Here is a 25329-nt window from a genome sequence, read left to right as displayed (position 1 = left end):
GGTCCCAGGATGGGTTTTGGGGGATTTGGGGGTCCCAGGATGGGTTTGAGAGGGATTTGGGGGGGTTGTAGGAGGGATTTAAGGGGGGGGTTTGGAGGAGGTTCCCAGCCAGAATTCAGGTTTTTGGGGGTTCCCAGCCAGAATTCAGGTTTTTGGGGTGTCCCAGCCAGAATTCAGGTTTCTGGGGTGTCCCAGCCAGAATTCAGGTTTTTGGGGTGTCCCAGCCAGAATTCAGGTTTTTGGGGTGTCCCAGCCAGAATTCAGGTTTTTGGGGGACGTCCCAGCCAGAATTCAGGTTTTTGGGGTGTCCCAGCCAGAATTCAGGTTTTTGGGGGTTCCCAGCCAGAATTCAGGTTTTTGGGGTGTCCCAGCCGGAATTCAGGTTTTTGGGGGCTCCCAGCCAGAATTCAGGGTTTTGGGGGTTCCCACCCGGAATTCAGGTTTTTGGGGTGTCCCAGCCAGAATTCAGGTTTTTGGGGTGTCCCACCCGGAATTCAGGTTTTTGGGGGAGGTTCCCAGCCAGAATTCAGGTTTTTGGGGGTTCCCAGCCAGAATTCAGGTTTTTGGGGTGTCCCAGCCAGAATTCAGGTTTTTGGGGTGTCCCAGCCGGAATTCAGGTTTCTGGGGGTTCCCAGCCGGGATTTTGGGGTGCCCAGGTTCTCGGTGGCCGGGGACGCGCTGACCGTGGCCGGGGTGGATTACCGGGACCAGGGCCGGTTCCGCTGCCGCGCCTGGACCCGCCTGGACGCCGCCGAGGCCGAGGCCGAGCTCCGGGTCGTGGGTGAGCCCCAAAATCCCCGAGGGGACCCAAATCCCCGAGGGGACCCAAAATCCCCGAGGGGACCCAAAATCCCTGAGGGACCCCAAAATCCCAGAGGGATCCCAAATCTGAGAGGGGATCCCAAAATCCCTGAGGGATCCCAAATCTGAGAGGGGATCCCAAAATCCCTGAGGGGACCCAAATCCCAGAGGGATCCCAAAATCCCCGAGAGGACCCAAAATCCCTGAGGGATCCCAAAATCCCAGAGGGACCCCAAAATCCCAGAGGGACCCCAAAATCCCAGAGGGATCCCAAAATCCAAGAGGGATCCCAAATCCCTGAGCGGATCCCAAAATCCAAGAGGGATCCCAAATCCCCGAGGGGATCCCAAAATCCCAGAGGGATCCCAAAATCCCAGAGGGACCCCAAAATCCATTAGGGACCCCAAATCCGGAGGGAACACAAATCCCAGAGGGATCCCAAATCCCTGAGCAGATCCCAAATCCCTGAGCGGATCCCAAAATCCCTGAGGGGACCCCAAAATCCCTGAGGGATCCCAAAATCCCAGAGGGACCCCAAAATCCCAGAGGGGACCCAAAAATCCCAGAGGGATCCCAAAATCTGTGAGGGGACCCCAAATCCGAGAGGGATCCCAAAATCCTTGAGGGGACCCGAAATCCAAAAGGGACCCCAAATCCCAGAGGGGACCCTGAAATTCGTGAGGAGACCCCAGAATCCACCAGGGGACCCCGAAATCCAAGAGGGAACTCCAGAATTTGTGAGGGGACCCCAAAATCTGAGAGGGGACCCCAAAATCCAAGAGGGGACCACGAACACCGAGAGGGGACCCTAAAAACCGCGAGGGGACCCCGAAACCCGTGAGGAGACCCTGAAATCCGGGAGGAGGCCCCAAAAACCCCAAATTCCCCATTATTTCCCCATTTTTTCCCCTATTTATTCCCCATTAATTCCCCATTTCCCCCCCAATTTTTCCCCAATTTCCCCCAATTTTTCCCCATCATTTTTCCCGTTTTTTCCCTTTAATTCCCCATTATTTTCCCCATTAATTCCTGATTATCACCCCGTTAATTCCTCGTTAATTTCCCCATTAATTCCCCAATTTCCCCCCAATATTTCCCCAATTTTTCCCCCCAATTTTTCCCCAATTTCCCCCCAATTTCCCCCATAATTTCCCTCCTTTTTTCCCCAATTTCCCCCCAATTTTCCCCAATTTTTCCATAATTTTTTCCCAATTTCCCCCAATTTTCCCCAATTTTCCCCAATTTCTGCCCCAATTTACCCCCAATTTTCCCCCAATTTTCCCCCAATTTCCCCCCAATTTTCCCCCATAATTTCCCCCATAATTTCCCTCCAATTTTCCCCCAATTTCCCCCATAATTTCCCCCCAATTTCCCCCAATTTTTCCCCAATTTCCCCCCAATTTTACCTAATTTTTCCCCAATTTCCACCCAATTTCCCCCCAATTTTTCCCCAATTTTTCCCCGTCATTTTTCCCGTTTTTTCCCTTTAATTCCGCATTATTTTCCCCATTAATTCCCAATTTCCCCCCAATTTCCCCCCAATTTTTCCCCAATTTCCCCCCAATTTCCCCCATGATTTCCCCCCCAATTTCCCCATAATTTTCCCCAATTTTTCCCCAATTTCCCCCCAATTTCCCCCCAATTTTCCCCCAATTTTCCCCCAATTTTTCCCCAATTTCCCCCGTAATTTCCCCCCATTTTTTCCCCAATTTCCCCCATTTTTCCCCCATTTCCCCCATTTTCCCCCCAATTTCCCCCATAATTTCCCCCATATTTTCCCCCCAATTTCCCCCCAATTTCCCCCATAATTCCCCCCATTTTTCCCCCAATTTCCCCCATAATTTCCCCCATAATTTCCCCCATTTTCCCCCATATTTTTCCCCCACTTTCCCCCATAATTTCCCCAATTTTCCCCCAATTTCCCCCCAATTTCCCCCATTTTTTCCCCCAATTCCCCCCATTTTTCCCCCAATTTCCCCCATTTTTTCCCCAATTCCCCCCATAATTTCCCCCATATTTCCCCCATATTTTCCCCCACTTTCCCCCATAATTTCCCCCATTTTTTCCCCATAATTTCCCCCAATTCCCCCCATTTTTCCCCCAATTTCCCCCATTTTCCCCCCAATTCCCCCCATAATTTCCCCCATATTTCCCCCAATTTCCCCCAATTTCCCCATAATTTCCCCATTTTCCCCAATTTCCCCCATTCCGCCTCCCGCCGTCGCTCCGGTGTGCGCAGGCCGGCCGGGCCCCGTGCGGGACCTGCAGGTGCTGGAGGTGGGCGAGCGGCAGGTCCGGCTCAGCTGGAGCCCGGGCGAGGAGCACAACAGCCCCGTGGAGAGTGAGGGCGGGACGGGGGAAATTTGGGGGGTCCTGGGGGTCTGGAGTGGGAATTTGGGGGGATTTGGGGAAATTCGGGGGTCTGGAGTGGGAATTTGGGGGGATTCGGGGGGTCCTGGGGGTCTGGAGTGGGAATGTGGGGGGTCCTGGGGGTCTGGAGTGGGAATCTGGGGGAATTCGGGGGGTCCTGGGGGTCTGGAGTGGGAATTTGGGGGGATTCGGGGGGTCCTGAGGGTCTGGAGTGGGAATCTGGGGGGTCCTGGGGGGTCCTGGGGGTCTGGAGTGGGAATTTGGGGGGATTCGGGGAAATTTGGGGGGTCCAGGGGGGTCTGGAGTGGAAATTTGGGGGGTCCTGAGGGGTCCTGAGGGGTCTGGAGTGGGAATTTGGGGGGATTCGGGGGGATTTGGGGAAATTCGGGGGGTCCTGGGGGTCTGGAGTGGGAATTTGGGGGGATTTGGGGAAATTTTGGGGGACCTGGGGGGTCCTGAAGTGTCTGGAGTGGGAATTTGGGGGGATTTGAGGAAATTTGGGGGGATTTGGGGAAATTTGGGGGGATTCGGGGGGTCCTGGGGGGTCTGGAGTGGGAATTTGGGGGGTCCTGGGGGGTCCTGGGGGATCTGGAGTGGGAATTTGGGGGGTCCTGGGGAGTCCTGGGGGGTCTGGAGTGGGAATTTGGGGGGTCCTGGGGGTCTGGAGTGGGAATTTGGGGGGATTTGGGGGGTCCTGAGGGGTCCTGAAATGTCTGTAGTGGGAATTTGGGGGGATTCGGGGAAATTTGGGGGGTCCAGGGGGGTCTGGAGTGGGAATTTGGGGAAATTTGGGGGGTCCTGAGGGGTCCTGAGGGGTCTGGAGTGGGAATTTGGGGGGATTCGGGGAGTCCTGGGGGTCTGGAGTGGGAATTTGGGGGGATTCGGGGAAATTTGAGGGGTCCTGAGGGGTCTGGAGTGGGAATTTGTAGAAATTTGGGGAAATTTTGGGGGACCTGGGGGGTCCTGAAGTGTCTGGAGTGGGAATTTGGGGGGATTCGGGGAAATTTGGGGGATTTGGGGAAATTTGGGGGGTCCTGGGGGGGCTGGAGTGGGAATTTGGGGGGTCCAGGGGGGTCCTGGGGGTCTGGAGTGGGAATTTGGGGAAATTTGGGGGGTCCTGAGGGGTCCTGAAGTGTCTTGAGTGGGAATTCAGGGAAATTTGGGGGGATTTGGGGGGTCCTGGGGATCTGGAGTGGGAATTTGGGGGGATTCGGGGAAATTTGGGGGGATTTTTGGTTATTTTTTGGCACATTTTTAACACTTTCCTCCCCGCAGAGTTCATAGTGGAGCAGGAGGAGGGATTTTTTTGGGGATTTTGGCTATTTTTGTCTATTTTCAACCTTTTTTAACCCTTTCCTGTCCGCAGAGTTCGTGGTGGAGCAGGAGGAGGGGATTTGGGGGATTTTTTTGAGGATTTTGTCTATTTTTCCTCTATTTTTAACAATTTTTTAACCCTTTCCTCCCCGCAGAGTTCGTAGTGGAGCAGGAGGAGGGCATTTTGGATATTTTTGACAATTTTTGTCCATTTTTAACCCTTTTTAACCCTTTCCTCCCCGCAGAGTTCGTGGTGGAGCAGGAGGAGGGCATTTTGGATATTTTTGGGGATTTTTGTCCATTTTTAACCCTTTTTTAACCCTTTCCTCCCCGCAGAGTTCGTGGTGGAGCAGGAGGAGGGATTTTTTTGGGGATTTTGTCTATTTTTCTCTATTTTTAACCCTTTTTAACCCTTTCCTCTCCGCAGAGTTCATAGTGGAGCAGGAGGAGGGCATTTTGGATATTTTTGTCAATTTTTGGTCCATTTTTAACCCTTTTTTAACCCTTTCCTCCCCGCAGAGTTCGTGGTGGAGCAGGAGGAGGGATTTTTTTGGGGATTTTGCCTATTTTTGTCCATTTTTAACCCTTTTTTAACCCTTTCCTCCCCGCAGAGTTCGTGGTGGAGCAGGAGGAGGGCATCTTCTCGCCGGGCCGCTTCGTGGAGCTGCTGACGGTGCCGGCGGCGCGGCCGTGGGCGCCGCTGCCGCTCTCGCCCTACGGCCGCTACCGGTTCCGCGTCGTGGCCGTCAACGGGCTCGGGCGCGGCGAGCCCAGCGCGCCCAGCGCCGCCGTCAGCACCGCCGCGGCGGGTGAGAGGCAAAAAATACCCAAATCAGCCCCAAAATCACAGGAAATCCAAAAATAGCTGGTAAAATACCAAAAATAGCCGGTAAAATACCAAAAATATCCGGTAAAATACCAAAAAAATCCGGTAAAATACCAAAAAAATCCGGTAAAATACCAAAAATATCCGGTAAAATACCTCAACATCCCGGCCGGTGAGAGCCAAAATACCCAAATCAGCCCCAAAATCACAGTAAAATCAAAAATATCCGGTAAAATACCAAAAAAATCCCGGCTGGTGAGACCAAAAATACTGAAATGATCCCCGGAATAAATGAAAAAAATAAATCGCATTAAATGCCAAAAAATAATCCCGTAAAATTAAAAAAAAAATCACGTTGAATTTTAAAAAAAGTCGTGTTAAATTAAAGAAAAATGACATTAAATTTAAAAAAAAAAATCGTGTTAAATTAAAGAACAATCAGGTTAAATTAAAAAAAAAAAAATCACGTTAAATTAAAAAAAAGCATGTTAAATACCAAAAAAAAAAATCCCATTAAATATCCCAAAACCCCGGCCAGTGAGCGAGCCCAGAACACCCAAAATACCAAAAATTAACCCCAAAATATCCTACCGATCCCAAAAAGGGATTTTTGGGGGGTCCTGGGGAATTTTGGGGGGTCCCTGGGGGATTTTTTTGGGGGGATATTTTGGGGGATTCCGATGGATTTTTTGGGGGGAGTTTTGGGGGGTCCCTGGGGTATTTTTTGGGGGTATTTTGGGGGGTCCCGATGGATTTTTTGGGGGGTCCCGTTGGATTTTTTTGGGGGTCCCTGGGGGATTTTTTGGGGGGGTCCCGATGGATTTTTTGGGGGGATTTTTGGGGGGTCCCGATGGATTTTTTGGGGGGTCCCGTTGGATTTTTTTGGGGGTCCCTGGGGGATTTTTTGGGGGGGTCCCGATGGATTTTTTGGGGGGTCCCGATGGATTTTTTGGGGGGTCCCGTTGGATTTTTTTGGGGGTCCCTGGGGGATTTTTTGGGGGTATTTTGGGGGGGTCCCTGGGGGATTTTTTGGGGGTTTTTTGGGGGGTCCCTGGGGGATTTTTTGGGGGGATTTTTGGGGGTCCCGGGGCGTTTTTGGGGTGCCTGAGCCTTTCCCCGCAGCCCCCGAGCGGTACCCGATGGGGGTGAAGGGGGAGGGGAACGAGACCAACAACCTGGTGATCACCTGGCAGGTACGGGGGGCCGGGTTTTGGGGGGCCCGGGGTTTTGGGGGGTCCTGGGGGGGGTTTGGGGGGTCCTGGGGGGGTTCGGGGGGTCCTGGGTGGGTTTTGGGGGGTCCTGGGTGGGTTTGGGGGGTCCTGGGGGGGTTCGGGGGGTCCTGGGGGTGTTTTGGGGGCATTTTGGGGGGTCCTGGGGGGGTTTTGGGGGCATTTTGGGGGGTCCTGGGGGGATTTTGGGGGCATTTTGGGGGGTCCTGGGGGGGTTTTGGGGGGTCCTGGGTGGGTTCAGGGGGGTCCTGGGGGGATTTTGGGGGGTCCTGGGTGGGTTCAGGGGGGTCCTGGGGGTGTTTTGGGGGCATTTTGGGGGGTCCTGGGGGGATTTTGGGGGGTCCTGGGTGGGTTCGGGGGGTCCTGGGGGCATTTTGGGGGGTCCTGGGGGGATTTTGGGGGGTCCTGGGTGGGTTCGGGGGGTCCTGGGGGGATTTTGGGGAGTCCTGGGGGGGTTTTGAGGATTCCTGTGTGGGTTTGGGGGGGTCTCGGGGGGTTTCTGGGCGCTCCTGAGGGGATTTTTGGGGGGGTCCTGGTGGATTTTGGGGGGTCTTGGGGGGATTTTGGGGGGTCCTGGTGGATTTTGGGGCTCCTGGGGGGATTTTGGGGGGTCCTGGGGGGATTTTGGGGGGATCCTGCAGGAGTTCAGGGGGGTTTATGGGGTCCTGGGGTGGTTTTGGGGCGTCCTGGAAGGATCTGGGTGGGATTTTGGGGGGGGATTTTGGGGGGTCCTGGGGGGTACTTGGGAGGGATTTTGGGGTTCAGGGTTGGTTTATGGGGTTCAGGGCTGTATTTAGGATTTGGGTGGATTTTCGGGGTTCAGGCTGATTTTTGGGGTGGATTTTCGGGGTTCAGGCTGATTTTTGGGGTTCAGGCTGATTTTTGGGATGGATTTTCGGGGTTCAGGCTGATTTTTGGGATGGATTTTCAGGGTTCAGGCTGATTTTTGGGGTTCTGGCTGGTTTTTTGGGTGGATTTTCGGGGTTCAGGCTGATTTTTGGGGTTCTGGCTGATTTTTGGCGTGGATTTTTGGGGTTCAGGCTGGTTTTTGGGGTTCAGGGCTGGTTTTTGGGGTTCAGGCTGTTTTTTGGGGTGGATTTTTGGGGTTCTGGCTGGTTTTTGGGGTGGATTTTCGGGGTTCAGGGCAGGTTTTGGGGTTCAGGCTGGTTTTTGGGGTTCAGGGCTGGTTTTTGGGGTTCAGGCTGGTTTTTGGGGTGGATTTTCGGGGTTCAGTCTGATTTTTGGGGTGCTGTCCCCCCCAGGCGCTGCCCCCCGGGGACTGGAACGCCCCCCAGCTCCAGTACCGGGTGCCGTGGCCAGGGCAGGGTTCAGGCTGGTTTTTGGGGTTCAGGCTGTTTTTTGGGGTTCAGGCTGTTTTTTGGGGTGGATTTTCGGGGTTCAGGCTCATTTTTGGGGTTCAGGCTGATTTTTGGGGTGCTGTGCCCCCCCAGCCGCTGCCCCCCGGGGACTGGAACGCCCCCCAGCTCCAGTACCGGGTGCAGTGGCCGGGGCGGGGTTCAGGCTGGTTTTTGGGGTTCAGGCTGTTTTTTGGGGTGGATTTTCGGGGTTCAGGCTCATTTTCGGGGTTCAGTCTGATTTTTGGGGTGCTGTGCCCCCCCAGCCGCTGCCCCCCGGGGACTGGAACGCCCCCCAGCTCCAGTACCGGGTGCAGTGACCGGGGCAGGGTTCAGGCTGGTTTTTGGGGTGGATTTTCGGGGTTCAGGCTGGTTTTTGGGGTTCAGGCTGGTTTTCGGGGTTCAGGCTGATTTTTGGGGGTCTCTCCCCCAGCCGCTGCCCCCCGGGGACTGGAACGCCCCCCAGCTCCAGTACCGGGTGCAGTGACCGGGGCGGGGTTCAGGGCTGGTTTTTGGGGTTCAGGCTGGTTTTTGGGGTTCAGGCTGGTTTTTGGGGTTCAGGCTGGGTTTTGGGGTGGATTTTCGGGGTTCAGGCTGATTTTTGGGGTGCTGTGCCCCCCCAGCCGCTGCCCCCCGGGGACTGGAACGCCCCCCAGCTCCAGTACCGGGTGCAGTGACCGGGGCGGGGTTCAGGCTGGTTTTTGGGGTTCAGGCTGGTTTTTGGGGTTCAGGGCCGGTTTTTGGGGTTCAGGCTCATTTTCGGGGTTCAGTCTGATTTTTGGGGTGCTGTCCCCCCCAGCCGCTGCCCCCCGGGGACTGGAACGCCCCCCAGCTCCAGTACCGGGTGCAGTGACCGGGGCGGGGTTCAGGCTGGTTTTTGGGGTTCAGGCTGGTTTTTGGGGTTCAGGGCCGGTTTTTGGGGTTCAGGCTCATTTTCGGGGTTCAGTCTGATTTTTGGGGTGCTGTCCCCCCCAGCCGCTGCCCCCCGGGGACTGGAACGCCCCCCAGCTCCAGTACCGGGTGCAGTGACCGGGGCGGGGTTCAGGCTGGTTTTTGGGGTTCAGGCTGGTTTTTGGGGTGGATTTTCGGGGTCCAGGCTGTTTTTTGGGGTGGATTTTCGGGGTTCAGGCTGGTTTTTGGGGTTCAGTCTGATTTTTGGGGTGCTGTCCCCCCCAGCCGCTGCCCCCCGGGGACTGGAACGCCCCCCAGCTCCAGTACCGGGTGCAGTGACCAGGGCAGGGTTCAGGCTGGTTTTTGGGGTTCAGGCTGGTTTTTGGGGTTCAGTCTGATTTTTGGGGTGCTGTCCCCCCCAGCCGCTGCCCCCCGGGGACTGGAACGCCCCCCAGCTCCAGTACCGGGTGCAGTGGCGGCCGCTGGAGCCGGGCCGGGGTCGCTGGGCCGAGGCCACGGTCGGGGGTCCCCCCCTGGTGGTCCGGGACACCCCAACTTTCAGCCCCTTCGAGATCCGGGTCCAGGCGCTCAACGAGGCCGGGAAGGGCCCCGAGCCCCCCGTGGTCATCGGCTACTCCGGGGAGGACCGTGAGTGCGGGGGGACCCCGAAAATCCCCAAATTGGGGGGCTGGGGGAGCTCGAATCGGGGGGATTTCGGGGGGAAATGGGGGAAATGCCAAATTTGGGGGGTTGAGAGACCCCAAATTGGGGTGGTGAGAGACCCCAAATTGGTGGGGGAGAAATGGGGGGGAAATTGGGGAAAATCCCAAATTTGGGGGGCTGAGAGACCCCAAATTGGGGTGGTGGGAGAAATGGGGGGGAAAATGGGGAAAATCCCAAATTTGGGGGGATGAGAGACCCCAAATTGGGGTGGTGGGAGATCCAAAATTGGGGTGGTGGGGGGGAAATGGGGGGAAATGGGGGAAATGCCAAATTTGGGGGCGGGTGAGAGACCCCAAATTGGGGTGGTGGTGGAGAAATGGGGGGAGATCCCAAATTTGGGGAGCTGAGAGACCCCAAATTGGGGTCGTGGGAGATCCAAATTGGGGTGGTGGGGGAGAAAAAGGGGGAGACACCAAATTGGGGTGGTGGGAGACCCAAATTGGGGTGGTGGGGGGGAAATGGGGGGAAATTGGGGAAAATCCCAAATTTGGGGGGGGTGAGAGACCCCAAATTGGGGTGGTGGGGGAGAAAAAGGGGGAGACCCCAAATTTGGGGTGGTGGTGGAGAAATGGGGGGAAATAGGGGAAAATCCCAAATTTGGGGTGGTGGGAGATCCAAATTGGGGTGGTGGGAGATCCAAATTGGGGTGGTGGGGGAGAAATGGGGGGAAATTGGGGAAAATCCCAAATTTGGGAGGGCTGAGAGACCCCAAATTTGGGGTGGTGGGAGATCCAAATTGGGGTGGTGGGGGGAAAATGGGGGAAAATTGGGAAAAATCCCAAATTTGGGGGGTCTGAGAGACCCAAAATTGGGGTGGTGGGAGATCCAAAATTGGGGTGGTGGGGGGGAAATGGGGGGAAATGGGGGAAATGCCAAATTTGGGGGGGGGTGAGAGACCCCAAATTGGGGTGGTGGGGGAGAAGAATGGGGAGACCCTAAATTTGGGGTGGTGGGGCAGAAATGGGGGAAATCCAAATTTGGGGATGTCAGGGACCCCAAATTGGGGGCGGTGGGCAGAAACGGGGAGACCCCAAATTTGGGGTCATGAGAGACCCCAAATCTGGGGGATTTGGGGGGGAAATTGGGGGGAAATCCCAAATTTGGGGTGCTGGGAGAGCCCAAGGTAGATGGGACCCCAAATTTGGGAATTTTGGGAGATCCAAGGTGGGGGTTGGACCCCAAATTTGGGAATTTTGGGAGATCCAAGGTGGAGGTGGGACCCCAAATTTGGGAATTTTGGGAGATCCAAGGTGGGGGTTGGACCCCAAATTTGGGAATTTCAGAAGATCCAAGGTGGGGGTGGGACCCCAAATTTGGGAATTTCAGAAGATCCAAGGTGGGGATGGGACCCCAAATTTGGGAATTTTGGGAGATCCGATGTGGGGGTGGGACCCCAAATTTGGGAATTTTGGGAGATCCAAGGTTGGGGTGGGACCCCAAATTTGGGAATTTTGGGACAGCCAGGTGGGGGTGGAACCCCAAATTTGGGAATTTTGGGAGATCCAAGGTGGGGATGGGACCCCAAATTTGGGAATTTCGGGACAGCTGGGTGGGGGTGGGACCCCAAATTTGGGAATTTTGGGAGATCCAAGGTGGGGGTGGGACCCCAAATTTGGGAATTTTGGGAGATCCAAGGTGGGGGTGGGACCCCAAATTTGGGAATTTTGGGAGATCCAAGGTGGGGGTTGGACCCCAAATTTGGGAATTTCGGTACAGCCGGGTGGGGGGGAACCCCAAATCTGGGCTTGGCCCCAAACCCGGGGCTGCATTTTGGGGTCGAATCCCCATTTTGGGGGGTCACAGCGCCCTGATTTTGGGGGGGATTTTGAGGGGGGGGTTCCCTCTTTTTGGGGGGTCCTGAACCGACCCCCCGACCCCCCCAGTGCCGCTGGTGTACCCCGAAAATGTGGGGGTGGAGATCCTGAACAGCACCAGCGTCCGCGTCTCCTGGAGCCTGGGCGGCGCCGCGCGTGACCTGCGGGGCCACCTGCGGGGCTACCGGGTGAGGGCCCAAAATCCCCCAAAATTCACCAAAATTCACCAAAATCCCCCAAAATTCACCAAAATTCACCAAATCCCAACGGGAGTCCCCGAAATCCCAACGGGAATCCCCAAAATCCCAACGGGAATTCCCCGAAATCCCAACGGGAATCCCCAAAATCCCAACGGGAATTCCCCGAAATCCCAACGGGAATCCCCAAAATCCTGCCCAAAATTCACCAAATCCCAACGGGAATTCCCGAAATCCCAACGGGAATCCCCCGAAATTCTTCAGGGAAACCCCAAAATCCCAACGGGAATCCCCAAAATCTTGCCCAAAATTCCCCAAATCCCAACGGGAATCCCCAAAATCCCAACGGGAATCCCCAAAATCCTGCCCTAAATTCCCCAAATCCCATCGAGAATTCCCCAAAAATCCCAACGGGAATTCCCTGAAATTCTGCAGGGAAACCCCAAAATCCCAACGGGAATCCCCAAAATCCTGCCCAAAATTCCCAAAATCCCCCAAAATCCCCCAAAATTCACCAAATCCCATCGGGAATCCCCAAAATCCCAACGGGAATCCCCAAAATCCTGCCCAAAATTCACCAAATCCCATCGGAATTCCCTGAAATCCCAACGGGAATCCCCCGAAATTCTGTAGGGAAACCCCAAAATCCTGCAGGGAAACCCCAAAATCCTGCCCAAAATTCACCAAATCCCAACGGGAATCCCCGAAATCCCAACGGGAATCCCCGAAATCCTGCCCAAAATTCCCAAAATCCCCCAAAATTCACCAAAATTCACCAAATCCCATCGGGAATGCCCCGAAATTCTGCAGGGAAATCGAAAAACCCGGCCCGGAATTGCCAAAATCCCAACGGGAATCCACGAAATCCCAATGGGAAATCACAAAATCCTGCCCAAAATTCACCAAATCCCAATGGGAATTCCCCAAAAATCCCAACGGGAATCCCCCAAAATTCTGCAGGGAAACCCCAAAATCCTGCAGGGAAACCCCAAAATCCTGCCCAAAATTCCCCAAATCCCATCAGGAATCCCCAAAATCCCAATAGGAAACCGCAAAATCCCGAGTTTTGGGGCAATTCTGGGGGATTTTGGGGCATTTTTGGGTGGATTTTGGGATATTTTGGGGTCATTTTTTGGGATATTTTTGGGTGGATTTTTGGGTGTTTTTTGGGATGTTTTGGGGTGTATTTTTTGGGATATTTTTGGGATATTTTGGGGTGGATTTTGGGGTTCCTGACCCCCCTCTTCCCGCAGGTGCTCTACTGGCACGAGGGCAGTTCTGGGGGGTTTGGGGTCATTTTTGGGATATTTTTGGGATATTTTGGGGTGTATTTTTTGGGGTATTTTTGGGATGTTTTGGGGTTGCTGACCCCCCTCCTCCCCTACAGGTGCTCTACTGGCACGAGGGCAGTTCTGGGGGGTTTGGGGTCATTTTTTGGGATATTTTTGGGATATTTTTGGGTGGATTTTTGGGTGTTTTTTGGGATGTTTTGGGGTGTATTTTTTGGGATATTTTTGGGATATTTTGGGGTTGCTGACCCCCCTCTTCCCACAGGTGCTCTACTGGCACGAGGGGAGGTCTGGGGGGTTTGGGGTCATTTTTTGGGATATTTTTGGGTGGATTTTTGGGATATTTTTGGGATATTTTGGGGTGTATTTTTTGGGATATTTTTGGGATATTTTTGGGATATTTTGGGGTTGCTGACCCCCCTCCTCCCGCAGGTGCTCTACTGGCACGAGGGCAGTTCTGGGGGGTTTGGGGTCATTTTTTGGGATATTTTTGGGTGGATTTTGGGGTGTTTTTTGGGATATTTTGGGGTTCCTGACCCCCCTCTTCCCGCAGGTGCTCTACTGGCACGAGGGGAGGTCTGGGGGGTTTGGGGTCATTTTTTGGGATATTTTTGGGATATTTTGGGGTGTATTTTTTGGGATATTTTTGGGATATTTTTGGGATATTTTGGGGTTCCTGACCCCCCTCTTCCCACAGATGCTCTACTGGCACGAGGGCAGTTCTGGGGGGTTTGGGGTCATTTTTTGGGATATTTTTGGGTGGATTTTGGGTGTTTTTTGGGATGTTTTGGGGTGTATTTTTTGGGATATTTTTGGGATATTTTTGGGATATTTTGGGGTTCCTGACCCCCCTCTTCCCGCAGGTGCTCTACTGGCACGAGGGCTGGCTGGGGGGTTTGGGGTCATTTTTTGGGATATTTTTGGGTGGATTTTGGGTGGATTTTGGGGTTGCTGACCCCCCTCCTCCCACAGGTGCTCTACTGGCACGAGGGCAGTTCTGGGGGGTTTGGGGTCATTTTTTGGGATATTTTTGGGATATTTTGGGGTGTATTTTTTGGGATATTTTTGGGATATTTTGGGGTTCCTGACCCCCCTCCTCCCCTACAGGTGCTCTACTGGCACGAGGGCTGGCTGGGGGGTTTGGGGTCATTTTTTGGGATATTTTTGGGATATTTTGGGGTGTATTTTTTGGGATATTTTTGGGATATTTTGGGATATTTTGGGGTTCCTGACCCCCCTCGTCCCACAGGTGCTCTACTGGCACGAGGGCAGTTCTGGGGGGTTTGGGGTCATTTTTTGGGATATTTTTGGGTGGATTTTTGGGTGTTTTTTGGGATGTTTTGGGGTGTATTTTTTGGGATATTTTTGGGATATTTTTGGGATATTTTGGGGTTGCTGACCCCCCTCCTCCCGCAGGTGCTCTACTGGCACGAGGGCAGTTCTGGGGGGTTTGGGGTCATTTTTTGGGATATTTTTGGGATATTTTTGGGTGGATTTTGGGGTTCCTGACCCCCCTCTTCCCGCAGGTGCTCTACAGCCACGAGGGCAGTTCTGGGGGGTTTGGGGTCATTTTTTGGGATATTTTTGGGATATTTTTGGGATATTTTGGGGTTGCTGACCCCCCTCCTCCCGCAGGTGCTCTACTGGCACGAGGGCTGGCTGGGGGGTTTGGGGTCATTTTTTGGGATATTTTTGGGATATTTTTGGGATGTTTTGGGGTTCCTGACCCCCCTCCTCCCGCAGGTGCTCTACTGGCACGAGGGCTGGCTGGGGGGTTTGGGGTCATTTTTTGGGATATTTTTGGGATATTTTGGGGTGGATTTTTGGGTGTTTTTTGGGATGTTTTGGGGTCATTTTTTGGGATGTTTTGGGGTGGATTTTGGGGTGTTTTTTGGGATATTTTGGGGTTGCTGACCCCCCTCCTCCCGCAGGTGCTCTACTGGCACGAGGGCTGGCTGGGGGGTTTGGGGTCATTTTTTGGGATATTTTTGGGATATTTTGGGGTGGATTTTTTGGGATATTTTGGGGTTCCTGACCCCCCTCCTCCCCTACAGGTGCTCTACTGGCACGAGGGCTATCTGGGGGAGCGCTCCCGGCGCCAGACCCCCCCCCCCGGGACCCCCGAGCCCCCCGGGCCGCCGGGGGTGCTGACGGTGCCGGGCGAGGCCAGCGGGGCGGTTTTGGGGGGGCTGCACCCCTGGAGCCGCTACCGGCTGCAGGTGCTGGTGTTCAACGGGCGGGGGGCCGGACCCCCCAGCGCCGAGATCCACTTCCACACCCCCGAGGGAGGTGAGACCCCCGGAAAGGGGAGAGGGACCCAAAAAGGGGAGAGGGACCCCGGAAAGGGGGAGAGGGACCCCGGAAAGGGGAGAGGGACACCAAAAATGGGGAGAGGGACCCCAAAAATGGGGGAGAGGGACCCCCAAAAATGGGGAGAGGGACCCCGGAAAGGGGGAGAGGGACCCCGGAAAGGGGAGAGGGACCCAAAAAGGGGAGAGGGACCCTGAAAAGGGGAGAGGGACCCCAAAAGGGGAGAGGGACCCCGGAAAGGGGGAGAGGGACCCCGGAAAGCGGAGAGGGACCCCAAAAAAGGGGGAGAGGGACCCCGAAAAGGGGGAGAGGGACCCCAGTGGGGGAGAGGGACACCAAAAATGGGGAGAGGGACCCCGGAAAGGTGGAGAGGGACCCCGGAAAGGGGAGAGGGACCCCAAAAAGGGGAATTGGAACACAAAAATGGGAATTGGGATCTCAAAAATGGGAATTAGGACCCCGAAAAGGGGGAGAGGGACCCCAGAAAGGGGAGAGGGACTCTGAAAAGGGGGAGAGGGACCCCAAAAAGGGGGAGAGGGACCCCCAAAGGGGGAGCAGGACACCAAAAATGGGGAGAGGGACCCCAAAAAGGGGGAGAGAGACCCCGGAAAGGGGAGAGGGACCCCAGAAAGGGGAATTGGAACACAAAAATGGGAATTGGGATCTCAAAAATGGGAATTAGGACCCCGAAAAGGGGGAGAGGGACCCCAGAAAGGGGAGAGGGACCCCAAAAAAGGGGAGAGGGACCCCGGAAAGGGGGAGAGGGACCCTGAAAAGGGGAGAGGGACCCCAAAAGGGGAGAGGGACCCCGAAAATGGGGAGAGGGACCCTGAAAAGGGGGAGTGGGACCCCGGAAAGGGGAGAGGGACACCAAAAATGGGGAGAGGGACCCCGGAAAGGGGAGAGGGACCCCAGAAAGGGGAATTGGGAGCCCAAAAAGGGAGAGCAGGACCCCCAAAGGGGGAGTGGGACCCCAAAAAGGGGGAGTGGGACCCCCAGAGGGGGAGAGGGACCCCAAAAAGGGGGAGTGGGACCCCCAGAGGGGGAGAGGGACCCCAAAAAAGGGGGAGAGGGACCCCAAAAGGCGGAGTGGGACCCCGATTGGGGGGATTTGGGGGGTATTTTGTGGGGGTTTTTGGGGGTCCCTGACCCGAGCCCCCCCAGTGCCGATTTTGGGGTAATTTGGGGATATTTTGGGTGGTTTCAGAGTCTGACCCGAGACCCCCGGTGCCGATTTGGGGGGGGTTTTGGGGAGGGTTTTGGGGGGATTTGGGGAGGGTTTTGGGGGGATTTTGGGGAGGGTTTTGGGGGGGTTTTGGGGGGATTTTGGGAGGGTTTTGCGGGGGTTTTGGGGAGGGTTTTGGGGGGATTTTGGGGAGGGTTTTGGGGGGATTTTGGGGAGGGTTTTGGGGAGGGTTTTGGGGGGATTTGGGGAGGGTTTTGCGGGGGTTTTGGGGAGGGTTTTGGGGGGATTTTGGGAGGGTTTTGGGGGGATTTTGGGGAGGGCTTTGGGGGGATTTTGGGGAGGGTTTAGGGGGGATTTGGGGAGGGTTTTGGGGGATTTTGGGGAGGGTTTTGGGGGGATTTTGGGGAGGGCTTTGGGGGGATTTTGGGGAGGGTTTTGGGGGGATTTTGGGGAGGGCTTTGGGGGGATTTTGGGAGGGTTTTGCGGGGGATTTGGGGAGGGTTTTGGGGGATTTTGGGGAGGGTTTTGGGGGGATTTTGGGGAGGGCTTTGGGGGGATTTTGGGGAGGGTTTAGGGGGGATTTGGGGAGGGTTTTGGGGGATTTTGGGGAGGGTTTTGGGGGGATTTTGGGGAGGGCTTTGGGGGGATTTTGGGGAGGGTTTTGGGGGGATTTTGGGGAGGGCTTTGGGGGGATTTTGGGAGGGTTTTGGGGGGATTTTGGGAGGGTTTTGCGGGGATTTTGGGGAGGGTTTTGGGGGGGGATTTGGGGGGAGGATTTAGGGAGGGTTTTGGGGAGGGTTTTGGGGGGATTTTGGGGAGGGTTTTGGGGGGATTTTGGGGACATTTGGGGGGATTTTGGGGACATTTGGGGGGTTTCGGGGCCTGACCCGAGCCCCCCAGTGCCCGGCCCCCCCGAGGAGCTGCGCGTGGAGCGTCTCGGCGACTCCGCGCTGGGCCTGGAGTGGCGGCGGCCGCGGCGCCCCAACGGCGTCGTCACCGGCTACGTGCTCCAGTACCGGCTGCGTGCGTACTGGGAGCACTGGGAGGGGACTGGGAGGCACTGGGAGCACTGGGATGGGGTACTGGGAGCACTGGGATGGGACTGGGGGGCACTGGGAGCACTGGGATGGGACTGGGGGCACTGGGAGCACTGGGATGGGACTGTGGGGCACTGGGAGCACTGGGAGGGGGCACTGGGAGGGATGGGAGGGGGCACTGGGAGCACTGGGGGGGATGCGAGGGGGCACTGGGAGCACTGGGAGTGGCGGGGGGGGCACTGGGAGCACTGGGAGGGATGGGAGGGGACTGGGGGGCACTGGGAGGGATGGGAGGGGCACTGGGAGCACTGGGAGTGGCGGGGGGGGGTACTGGGAGCACTGGGAGGGATGGGAGGGGACTGGGGGGCACCGGGAGCTGTTCTGGGTGGGTTTTTGGGGTTAATTTGAGGCCATTTCGGGCCATTCTGGGCTGGTTTTTGGGATTTATTTTGGACTGTTTCAGGTGGGTTTTTGGGATTAATTCGGGGCTGTTTTGGGCCATTCCGAGCTGGTTATTTTGGGGCTGTTTCGGGCCATTCCGGGCTGGTTTTTTTGGGTTAATTCGGGGCTGTTTCGGGCCATTCTGGGCTGGTTTTTGGGGTTAATTCGGGGCTGTTTCAGGTGGTTTTTGGGGTTAATTCGGGGCTGTTTTGGGCCATTCCGGGCTGGTTTTTTTTGGGGTGAATTCGGGGCTGTTTTGGGCCATTCCGGGCTGGTTATTTTGGGGCTGTTTTGGGCCATTCCGGGCTGGTTTTTGGGGTGAATTCGGGGCTGTTTCGGGCCATTCCGGGCTGGTTTTTTTGGGGCTGTTTCGGGCCATTCTGGGCTGGTTTTTTTGGGGTTAATTCGGGGCTGTTTTGGGCCATTCCGGGCTGGTTTTTGGGGTGAATTCGGGGCTGTTTCGGGCCATTCCGGGCTGGTTTTTTGGGGTGAATTCGGGGCTGTTTTGGGCCATTCCGGGCTGGTTTTTGGGGTGAATTCGGGGCTGTTTCGGGCCATTCCGGGCTGTTTTTTTGGGGCTGTTTTGGGCCATTCCGGGCTGGTTTTTTGGGGTTCCCTGGCACGGCTGCCCCTTGCCCCACAGAGAACCAGAGCGAGGAGGGGTTCCCGCTGGAGATCTCCTTCCCCGCCGGGACCCTGAACACGACCCTGGCCCGGCTGGAGCCGCGGGGCCGCTACCGGCTGGAGCTGCGCGCCCGCACCCGGCACGGCCCCGGCGCGGCCCTGGTGCGCCTGGCCAGCCTCGCCCCCGAGCCCGGTGCGCACCCCGAAACCCGCGCGGGGACCCCAAAAACTGAGTAAAAATCCACCCGAAAACCGCGGGGGGAGCCCAAAAATTGAGTAAAAATCCACCCAAAAACTGAGTAAAAATCCACCCAAAAACTGAGTAAAAATCCACCCAAAAACTGAGTAAAAATCCACCCAAAAACCGCGGAGGGAGCCCAAAAATTGAGTAAAAATCCACCCAAAAACTGAGTAAAAATCCACCCAAAAACTGAGTAAAAATCCACCCAAAAACCGCGGCGGGAGCCCAAAAAACTGAGTAAAAATCCACCCAAAAACTGAGTAAAAATCCACCCAAAAATTGAGTAAAAATCCACCCAAAAAACGCGGGGGGAGCCCAAAAATTGAGTAAAAATCCACCCAAAAACCACAGAGGGAGCCCAAAAATTGAGTAAAAATCCACCCAAAAACCACAGAGGGAGCCCAAAAATTGAGTCTAAAAATCCACCCAAAAGCCGTGGAGGGAGCCCAAAAATTGAGTCTGAAAATCCACCCAAAAACCGCGGAGGGAGCCCAAAAAACTGAGTAAAAATCCACCCAAAAACCGCGGAGGGACCCCAAAAATTGAGTAAAAATCCACCCAAAAACCGTGGAGGGAGCCCAAAAACCCGGCCTCAAAAACTGTGTGGGGAGCCCAGAAACTGAGTCTGAAAACCGACCCAAAAACCGCGGAGGGAGCCCAAAAACTAACCCTAACCCCAAAAATCCGGCCTCAAAAACTGTGGGGGGAGCCCAAAAACTGAGTCTGAAAATCCACCCAAAAACCGTGAGGGGAGCCCAAAAAACTGGCCTCGAAAACTGCGGAGGGAACCCAAAACCTGAGCCTAAAAACCGGCCTCAAAAAATGCAGAGGGACCCCAAAAACTGAGTCTGAAAATCGACCCAAAAACCGGGGGGGAACCCCAAAAACTGAGCCTAAAAACTGCAGGGGGACCCCAAAAACTGAGCCTAAAAACCGGCCTCAAAAACTGCAGGGGGATCCCAGAAACTGAGCCTGAAAACCGCCCCAAAAATCACAGGGGACCCCAAAAAATCGGCCTCAAAAACTGCGGGGGGACCCCAAAAAATCGGCCTCAAACACCGCGGGGGAACCCCAAAAACCCGAGCCTAAAAACTGCCGGGGGGGCCCCAAATTTACCACGGGGAGGGGTCTGGAAATAACGGGGTGCGGGGAGGGGACACCTTGAGACCCCCGAAATGCCGAGGTCGGGGGGGGGTCCCTGGGGTGGGGGAGGGGTTTTTGGGGCGGGGGGATTCGGGGTGACCCCCCCGTGCCCCCCCAGTGCTGCCGGTGCTGGGCACGGTGGGGGTCGGGGAGGTGGGCGAGGATTTCACCGAGCTGCGCTGGACCCTGGCCCAGCCCCAGGCCAACATCGAGTTCGAGGTCGAGTACATGAGCAAAACCAGTAAGGCACTGGGAGGGACTGGGAGGGGGTCTGGGGACACTGGGAGGGGGTCTGGGGACACTGGGAGGGGATTTGGGGACACTGGGAGGGACTGGGAGGGGACTGGGAGGGGATTTGGGGAAACTGGGAGGGGATTTGGGGACACTGGGAGGGGGTCTGGGGACACTGGGAGGGACTGGGAGGGGACTGGGATGGGATTTGGGGAAACTGGGAGGGGATTTGGGGACACTGGGAGGGACTGGGAGGGGATTTGGGGATATTGGGGAGGACTGGGAGGGGATTTGGGGACACTGGGAGGGGGTCTGAGGACACTGGGAGGGGATTTGGGGACACTGGGAGGGACTGGGAGGGGATTTGGGGACACTGGGAGGGGGTCTGGGGACACTGGGAGGGACTGGGAGGGGACTGGGAGGGGATTTGGGGAAACTGGGAGGGGATTTGGGGACACTGGGAGGGAACTGGGAGGGACTGGGAAGGGATTTGGGGATATTGGGGAGGACTGGGAGGGGATTTGGGGTGACTGGGAGGGGGTCTGGGGACACTGGGAGGGACTGGGAGGGACTGGGAAGGGATTTGGGGATATTGGGGAGGACTGGGAGGGACTGGGAGGGGATTTGGGGACACTGGGAGGGGATTTGGGGACACTGGGAGGGGATTTGGGGACACTGGGAGGGACTGGGAGGGGACTGGGAGGGGATTTGGGGACACTGGGAGGGACTGGGAAGAGATTTGGGGATATTGGGGAGGACTGGGAGGGGATTTGGGGTGACTGGGAGGGAACTGGGAGGGGATTTGGGGACACTGGAAGGGGATTTGGGGACACTGGGAGGGAACTGGGAGGGACTGGAAGGGGATTTGGGGACACTGGGAGGGGATTTGGGGACACTGGGAGGGGATTTGGGGATGCTGGGAAGGAATTTGGGGGGGGTCTCACAGGGGATTTGGGGTATTTTGGGACTGAACGGAGTTTGAAAATAAAAGAGGTTCGGGCTGCGGGGTTTTTGGAGGATTTGGGGGGTTTGGGGTGATTTTGGGGGGTTTTGGTGGGAATTTTTGGGGGATTTTGGGGGGGTTTTGGTGGATTTCAGGGGGGATTTTGGGGGGTTTTTGATGGGATTTCGGGGGGGGGGTTTGGTGGAAATTTTGGGGGATTTTGGGGGGCTTTTTGGTGGGTTTTGGGGGATTTCAGGGGGCGTTTTGGGGAATTTTGGTGGATTTTACGAGGGGTTTTTGGGGGGCTTTTTCAGGGGAATTTTGGGGGATTTTGGGGGGGTTTTGGTGGGTTTTGGGGGGATTTCGGGAGGGGTTTTGGGGGGGTTTTTGGTGGGTTTCAGGGGAATTTTTGAGGGGGATTTTGGGGGGGATTTTGGGGGGATTTTGGTGGACTTGCGGGGGGGTTTGGGGAGATTTTGGTGGATTTCAGGGGGGATTTCCGGGGGGGTTTTGGGGGAATTTTTGGGGGAGATTTTGGTGGGTTTCGGGGGGGTTTTGGGGGAATTTTTGGGGGGGGGGGTTTGGTGGGTTTCGGCGGGGTTTTGGGGGGGTTTTGGGGGAATTTTTGGGGGGGTTTTTGGTGGGTTTCAGGTGGGATTTTGGGGGGGTTTTGGTGGGTTTTGGGGGGGTTTTGGGGGAATTTTTGGGGGGGGTTTTTGGTGGGTTTCGGGTGGGTTTTGGGGGAATTTTTGGGGGGGTTTTTGGTGGGTTTCGGGTGGGATTTTGGGGGGTTTTTGTGGGTTTTGGGGGAATTTTTGGGGGGGGTTTTGGTGGGTTTCGGCGGGGTTTTGGGGGAATTTTGGGGGGGGTTTTTGGTGGGTTTCGGGTGGGATTTTGGGGGTTTTTTGGTGGGTTTTGGGGGGGTTTTGGGGGAATTTTTGGGGGGGTTTTTGATGGGTTTCGGCGGGGTTTTGGGGGAATTTTTTGGGGGGGTTTTGGTGGGTTTCGGGTGGGATTTTGGGGGTTTTTTGGTGGGTTTTGGGGGGGTTTTGGGGGAATTTTTGGGGGGGTTTTGGATGGGTTTTGGGGGGGTTTTGGGGGAATTTTTTTGGGGGGGGGTTTTGGTGGGTTTCGGGTGGGATTTTGGGAGTTCTTTGGTGGGTTTTGGGGGGGTTTTGGGGGAATTTTTGGGGGGGGTTTTGATGGGTTTTGGGGGGGTTTTGGGGGAATTTTTGGGGGGCGTTTTGGTGGGTTTCAGGTGGGATTTTGGGGGGTTTTTGGTGGGTTGTGGGGGGGTTTTGGGGGAATTTTTGGGGGAGATTTTGGTGGGTTTCGGCGGGGTTTTGGGGGAATTTTTGGGGGGGTTTTTGGTGGGTTTTGGGTGGGTTTTGGGGGAATTTTTGGGGGAGATTTTGGTGGGTTTCGGGTGGGATTTTGGGGGTTCTTTGGTGGGTTTTAGGGGGGTTTTGGGGGTCTCCCACCCCCCACAACCCTCTCCCCCCACAGCGGAGGAGCCCTGGCGCTCCTCGGGCCGCGCCAACTCCTCCCTGGGCCGGTACCGGCTCGGCGACCTCCGGCCCGGGACCTCGTACCGGGTCCAGTTCGTGGGGCGGAACCACAGCGGGGAGCGCGTGGCGTTCTGGGAGAGCGAGGTGCACACCAACGGCACCAGTGAGCCCCAAAAACACCCAAAACCACCCCAAAAATCAGCCCAAAATCACCCCAAAACCACCCCAAAAATCACCCCAAAAACCTCCAAATTTACCTCAAAAATCAGCCCCAAAATCCATCCCTGGGAGCGCGTGGCGTTCTGGGAGAGCGAGGTGCACACCAACGGCACCAGTGAGCCCCAAAAACCCCCAAAATCACCCCAAAAATCAACCCAAAATCACCCCAAAATCACCCCAAAAATCACCCCAAAAACCCCCAAATTTACCTCAAAAATCAGCCCCAAAATCCATCCCGGGGAGCGCGTGGCGTTCTGGGAGAGCGAGGTGCACACCAACGGCACCAGTGAGCCCCAAAAACCCCCCAAAAAACCCCAAAGTCACCCCAAAAATCAGCCCAAAATCGCCTCAAAATTTCTCAAAAAATCACCCCCAAAACTCCCCCAAAAATCACCCCAAAAATCCCCCAAAAATCCCCCAAAAATCACTCCAAAATCCAGCCCAAAACCACTCAAAAAAAAAAATCACCCTGAAAAGCCCCAAAATCTCCCCCAGAAAGCTCCAAAATCACCCCAAAATCCAGCCCAGATCCCCCTAGAGAGCCCTGAGATCCTGCGGGGGTCCCCAAAAACCTCAAGGGGATCCCCAAAATCCCCGTGGGTGTCCCCAAAATTCCAGGGGGGTCCCCAAAATTCCAGGGGGGTCCCCAAAATTCCCGTATGTGTCCCCAAACCCCAGGGGTGTCCCCAAATTCCCCGTGGGTGTCCCCAAAATCTTCATGGGTGTCCCCAAATTCCCCGTGGGTGTCCCCAAAATCTTCATGGGTGTCCCCAAAATCTCCATGGGCGTCCCCAAAATCCTCATGGGTGTCCCCAAAACCCCGGGGGGTGTCCCCAAAATCCTCATGGGCGTCCCCAAAATCCCCGGGGGTGTCCCCAAAACCCAGGTGGGTGTCCCCAAAACCCCCGTGAGTGTCCCCAAAACCCCGGGGGTGTCCCCAAAACCCCGGGGGTGTCCCCAAAACCCCGGGGGTGTCCCCAAAATCCCCATGGGCATCCCCAAATTCCCCATGGCGGTCCCCAAAGTCCCCGTGGGTGTCCCCAAAGTCCCCATGGGCATCCCCAAAATCCTCATGGGCATCCCCCAAACCCCGGTGGGTATCCCCAAAATCCCCATGGCTGTCCCCAAAATCCCCATTGGCGTCCCCAAAATCCTCATGGGCATCCCCCAAACCCCGGTGGGTGTCCCCAAACCCTGGTGGGTGTCCCCAAAACCCAGGTGGGTGTCCCCAAAACCCCCGTGAGTGTCCCCAAAATCCCCGTGGGTGTCCCCAAAACCCAGGTGGGTGTCCCCAAAATCCCCATGGCTGTCCCCAAAATCCTCATGGGCATCCCCAAAATCCCCATGGGCATCCCCAAAACCCTGGTGGGTGTCCCAAAATCCCCGGGGGGGGTCCCCCAAAACCCCGGGGGTGTCCCCAAAATCCCCATGGGCATTCCCAAAATCCCCATGGGCATCCCCAAAATCCTCATGGGCATCCCCCAAACCCCGGTGGGTGTCCCCAAATCCCCGGGGTGGGGGTCCCCAAATTGGGGTTGTGCCCCCGCAGTGCTGCCGCGCCCCGCGGGCGGTTTCGCCACCGAGGGCTGGTTCATCGGCTTCGTCAGCGCCGCCGTGCTGCTGCTCCTCCTCCTCCTCATCCTCTGCTTCATCAAACGCAGCAAGGGGGGCAAGTATTCGGGTGAGCCCGGAGCCCCCCGGCACCCCCGGGACCCCCGGGACCCCCCCGGGACCCCCCCGGCGCCCCCAAATCCCCCCCGAGCAGGAGGGGATTCTTGTGGTGGAGGTTTTGGGGTTTTTGGGGGGTGCTGATGGGTGGGGAGGGGGGTTTGGGGTGTGGGGAGGGGGGTTTGGAATTTGGGGAGGGGGGTTGGGGTGTGGGGAGGGGGGTTTGGAATTTGGGGAGGGGGTTTGGGGTGTGGGGAGGGGGGTTTGGAATTTGGGGAGGGGGGTTGGGGGTGTGGGGAGGGGGTCCTGAGGGTGGGGAGGGGGAGGGGAGGGGGTTTTGGGGTGTGAGGAGGGGGTTTTGGAATTTGGAGAGGGGGGTTGGGGGTCTGGGGAGGGTGTGTGGGGGATGAGGAGGGGGGTTTGGGGTGTGGGGAGGGGGGTTTTGGAATTTGGGGAGGGGGGTTGGGGTGTGGGGAGGGGGGTTTGGAATGGGGAGGAGGATTTAAGGTTTGGGGTGGGGGTCCTGAAGGTGGGGAGGGTGAGGGAAGGGGTTTTGGAATTTGGGGAGGGGGTTGGGGGTGTGGGGAGGGGGGTTTGAAATTTGGGGAGGGGGTTTGGGGGTCTGGGGAGGGTGTTTGGGGGGTGAGGAATTTGGGGAGGGGGTTTGGGGAGGGGGTCCTGAGGGTGGGGAGGGGGGTTTGGAATTTGGGGAGGGGGTTTGGGGTTTGGGGAGGGGGTCCTGAGGGTGGGGAGGGGGGTTTGGAATTTGGGGAGGGGGTTTGGGGTGGGGGGGGGGGGTTCTTAATGTGGGGAAGGGTCTGGGGTGGTCCCCAAGGATTGGGGAGGGGGTTCCTAATTTGGGGAAGGGTCCGGGGGGTCCCCAAGGCTGGTGGGGGAATTTTGGGGGTCTTGGGGAGGTGGAGGGGCAGGACCAAGGTGGGGGCTTCGTATTTTTGGGGGGACGGGCCG

General features: G+C 56.4%; 1 protein-coding gene across 6 annotated transcripts in view; it reads left to right on the top strand.

Annotated features, from left to right (window-relative positions):
• L1CAM (L1 cell adhesion molecule) overlaps window positions 1-25329 on the top strand; it is a 56466-nt gene that overhangs the window by 26776 nt on the left and 4361 nt on the right. For 3 of the 6 annotated variants that reach the window (XM_085563460.1, XM_085563462.1, XM_085563464.1), the window contains 12 exons: window positions 636-781; window positions 3041-3142; window positions 5097-5294; window positions 6434-6504; window positions 9209-9434; window positions 11393-11511; window positions 14864-15098; window positions 17206-17328; window positions 18427-18600; window positions 19910-20032; window positions 22472-22636; window positions 24242-24373. In XM_085563460.1, coding sequence (XP_085419586.1) covers window positions 636-781; window positions 3041-3142; window positions 5097-5294; window positions 6434-6504; window positions 9209-9434; window positions 11393-11511; window positions 14864-15098; window positions 17206-17328; window positions 18427-18600; window positions 19910-20032; window positions 22472-22636; window positions 24242-24373 — 1814 coding nt within the window. The remainder of the gene's footprint in view (window positions 1-635; window positions 782-3040; window positions 3143-5096; window positions 5295-6433; window positions 6505-9208; window positions 9435-11392; window positions 11512-14863; window positions 15099-17205; window positions 17329-18426; window positions 18601-19909; window positions 20033-22471; window positions 22637-24241; window positions 24374-25329) is intronic. The other 3 variants (XM_085563459.1, XM_085563463.1, XM_085563461.1) reach the window with 2 other exon arrangements.

The sequence above is a fragment of the Lonchura striata genome, chromosome 31 (assembly GCF_050655825.1).
Source record: "Lonchura striata isolate lonStrDom1 chromosome 31, ASM5065582v1, whole genome shotgun sequence".
NCBI classification, from domain to species: domain Eukaryota; kingdom Metazoa; phylum Chordata; class Aves; order Passeriformes; family Estrildidae; genus Lonchura; species Lonchura striata.
Note: the sequence above shows the minus strand (reverse complement) of the source record. Positions and strands in the feature narration are given on the sequence as shown.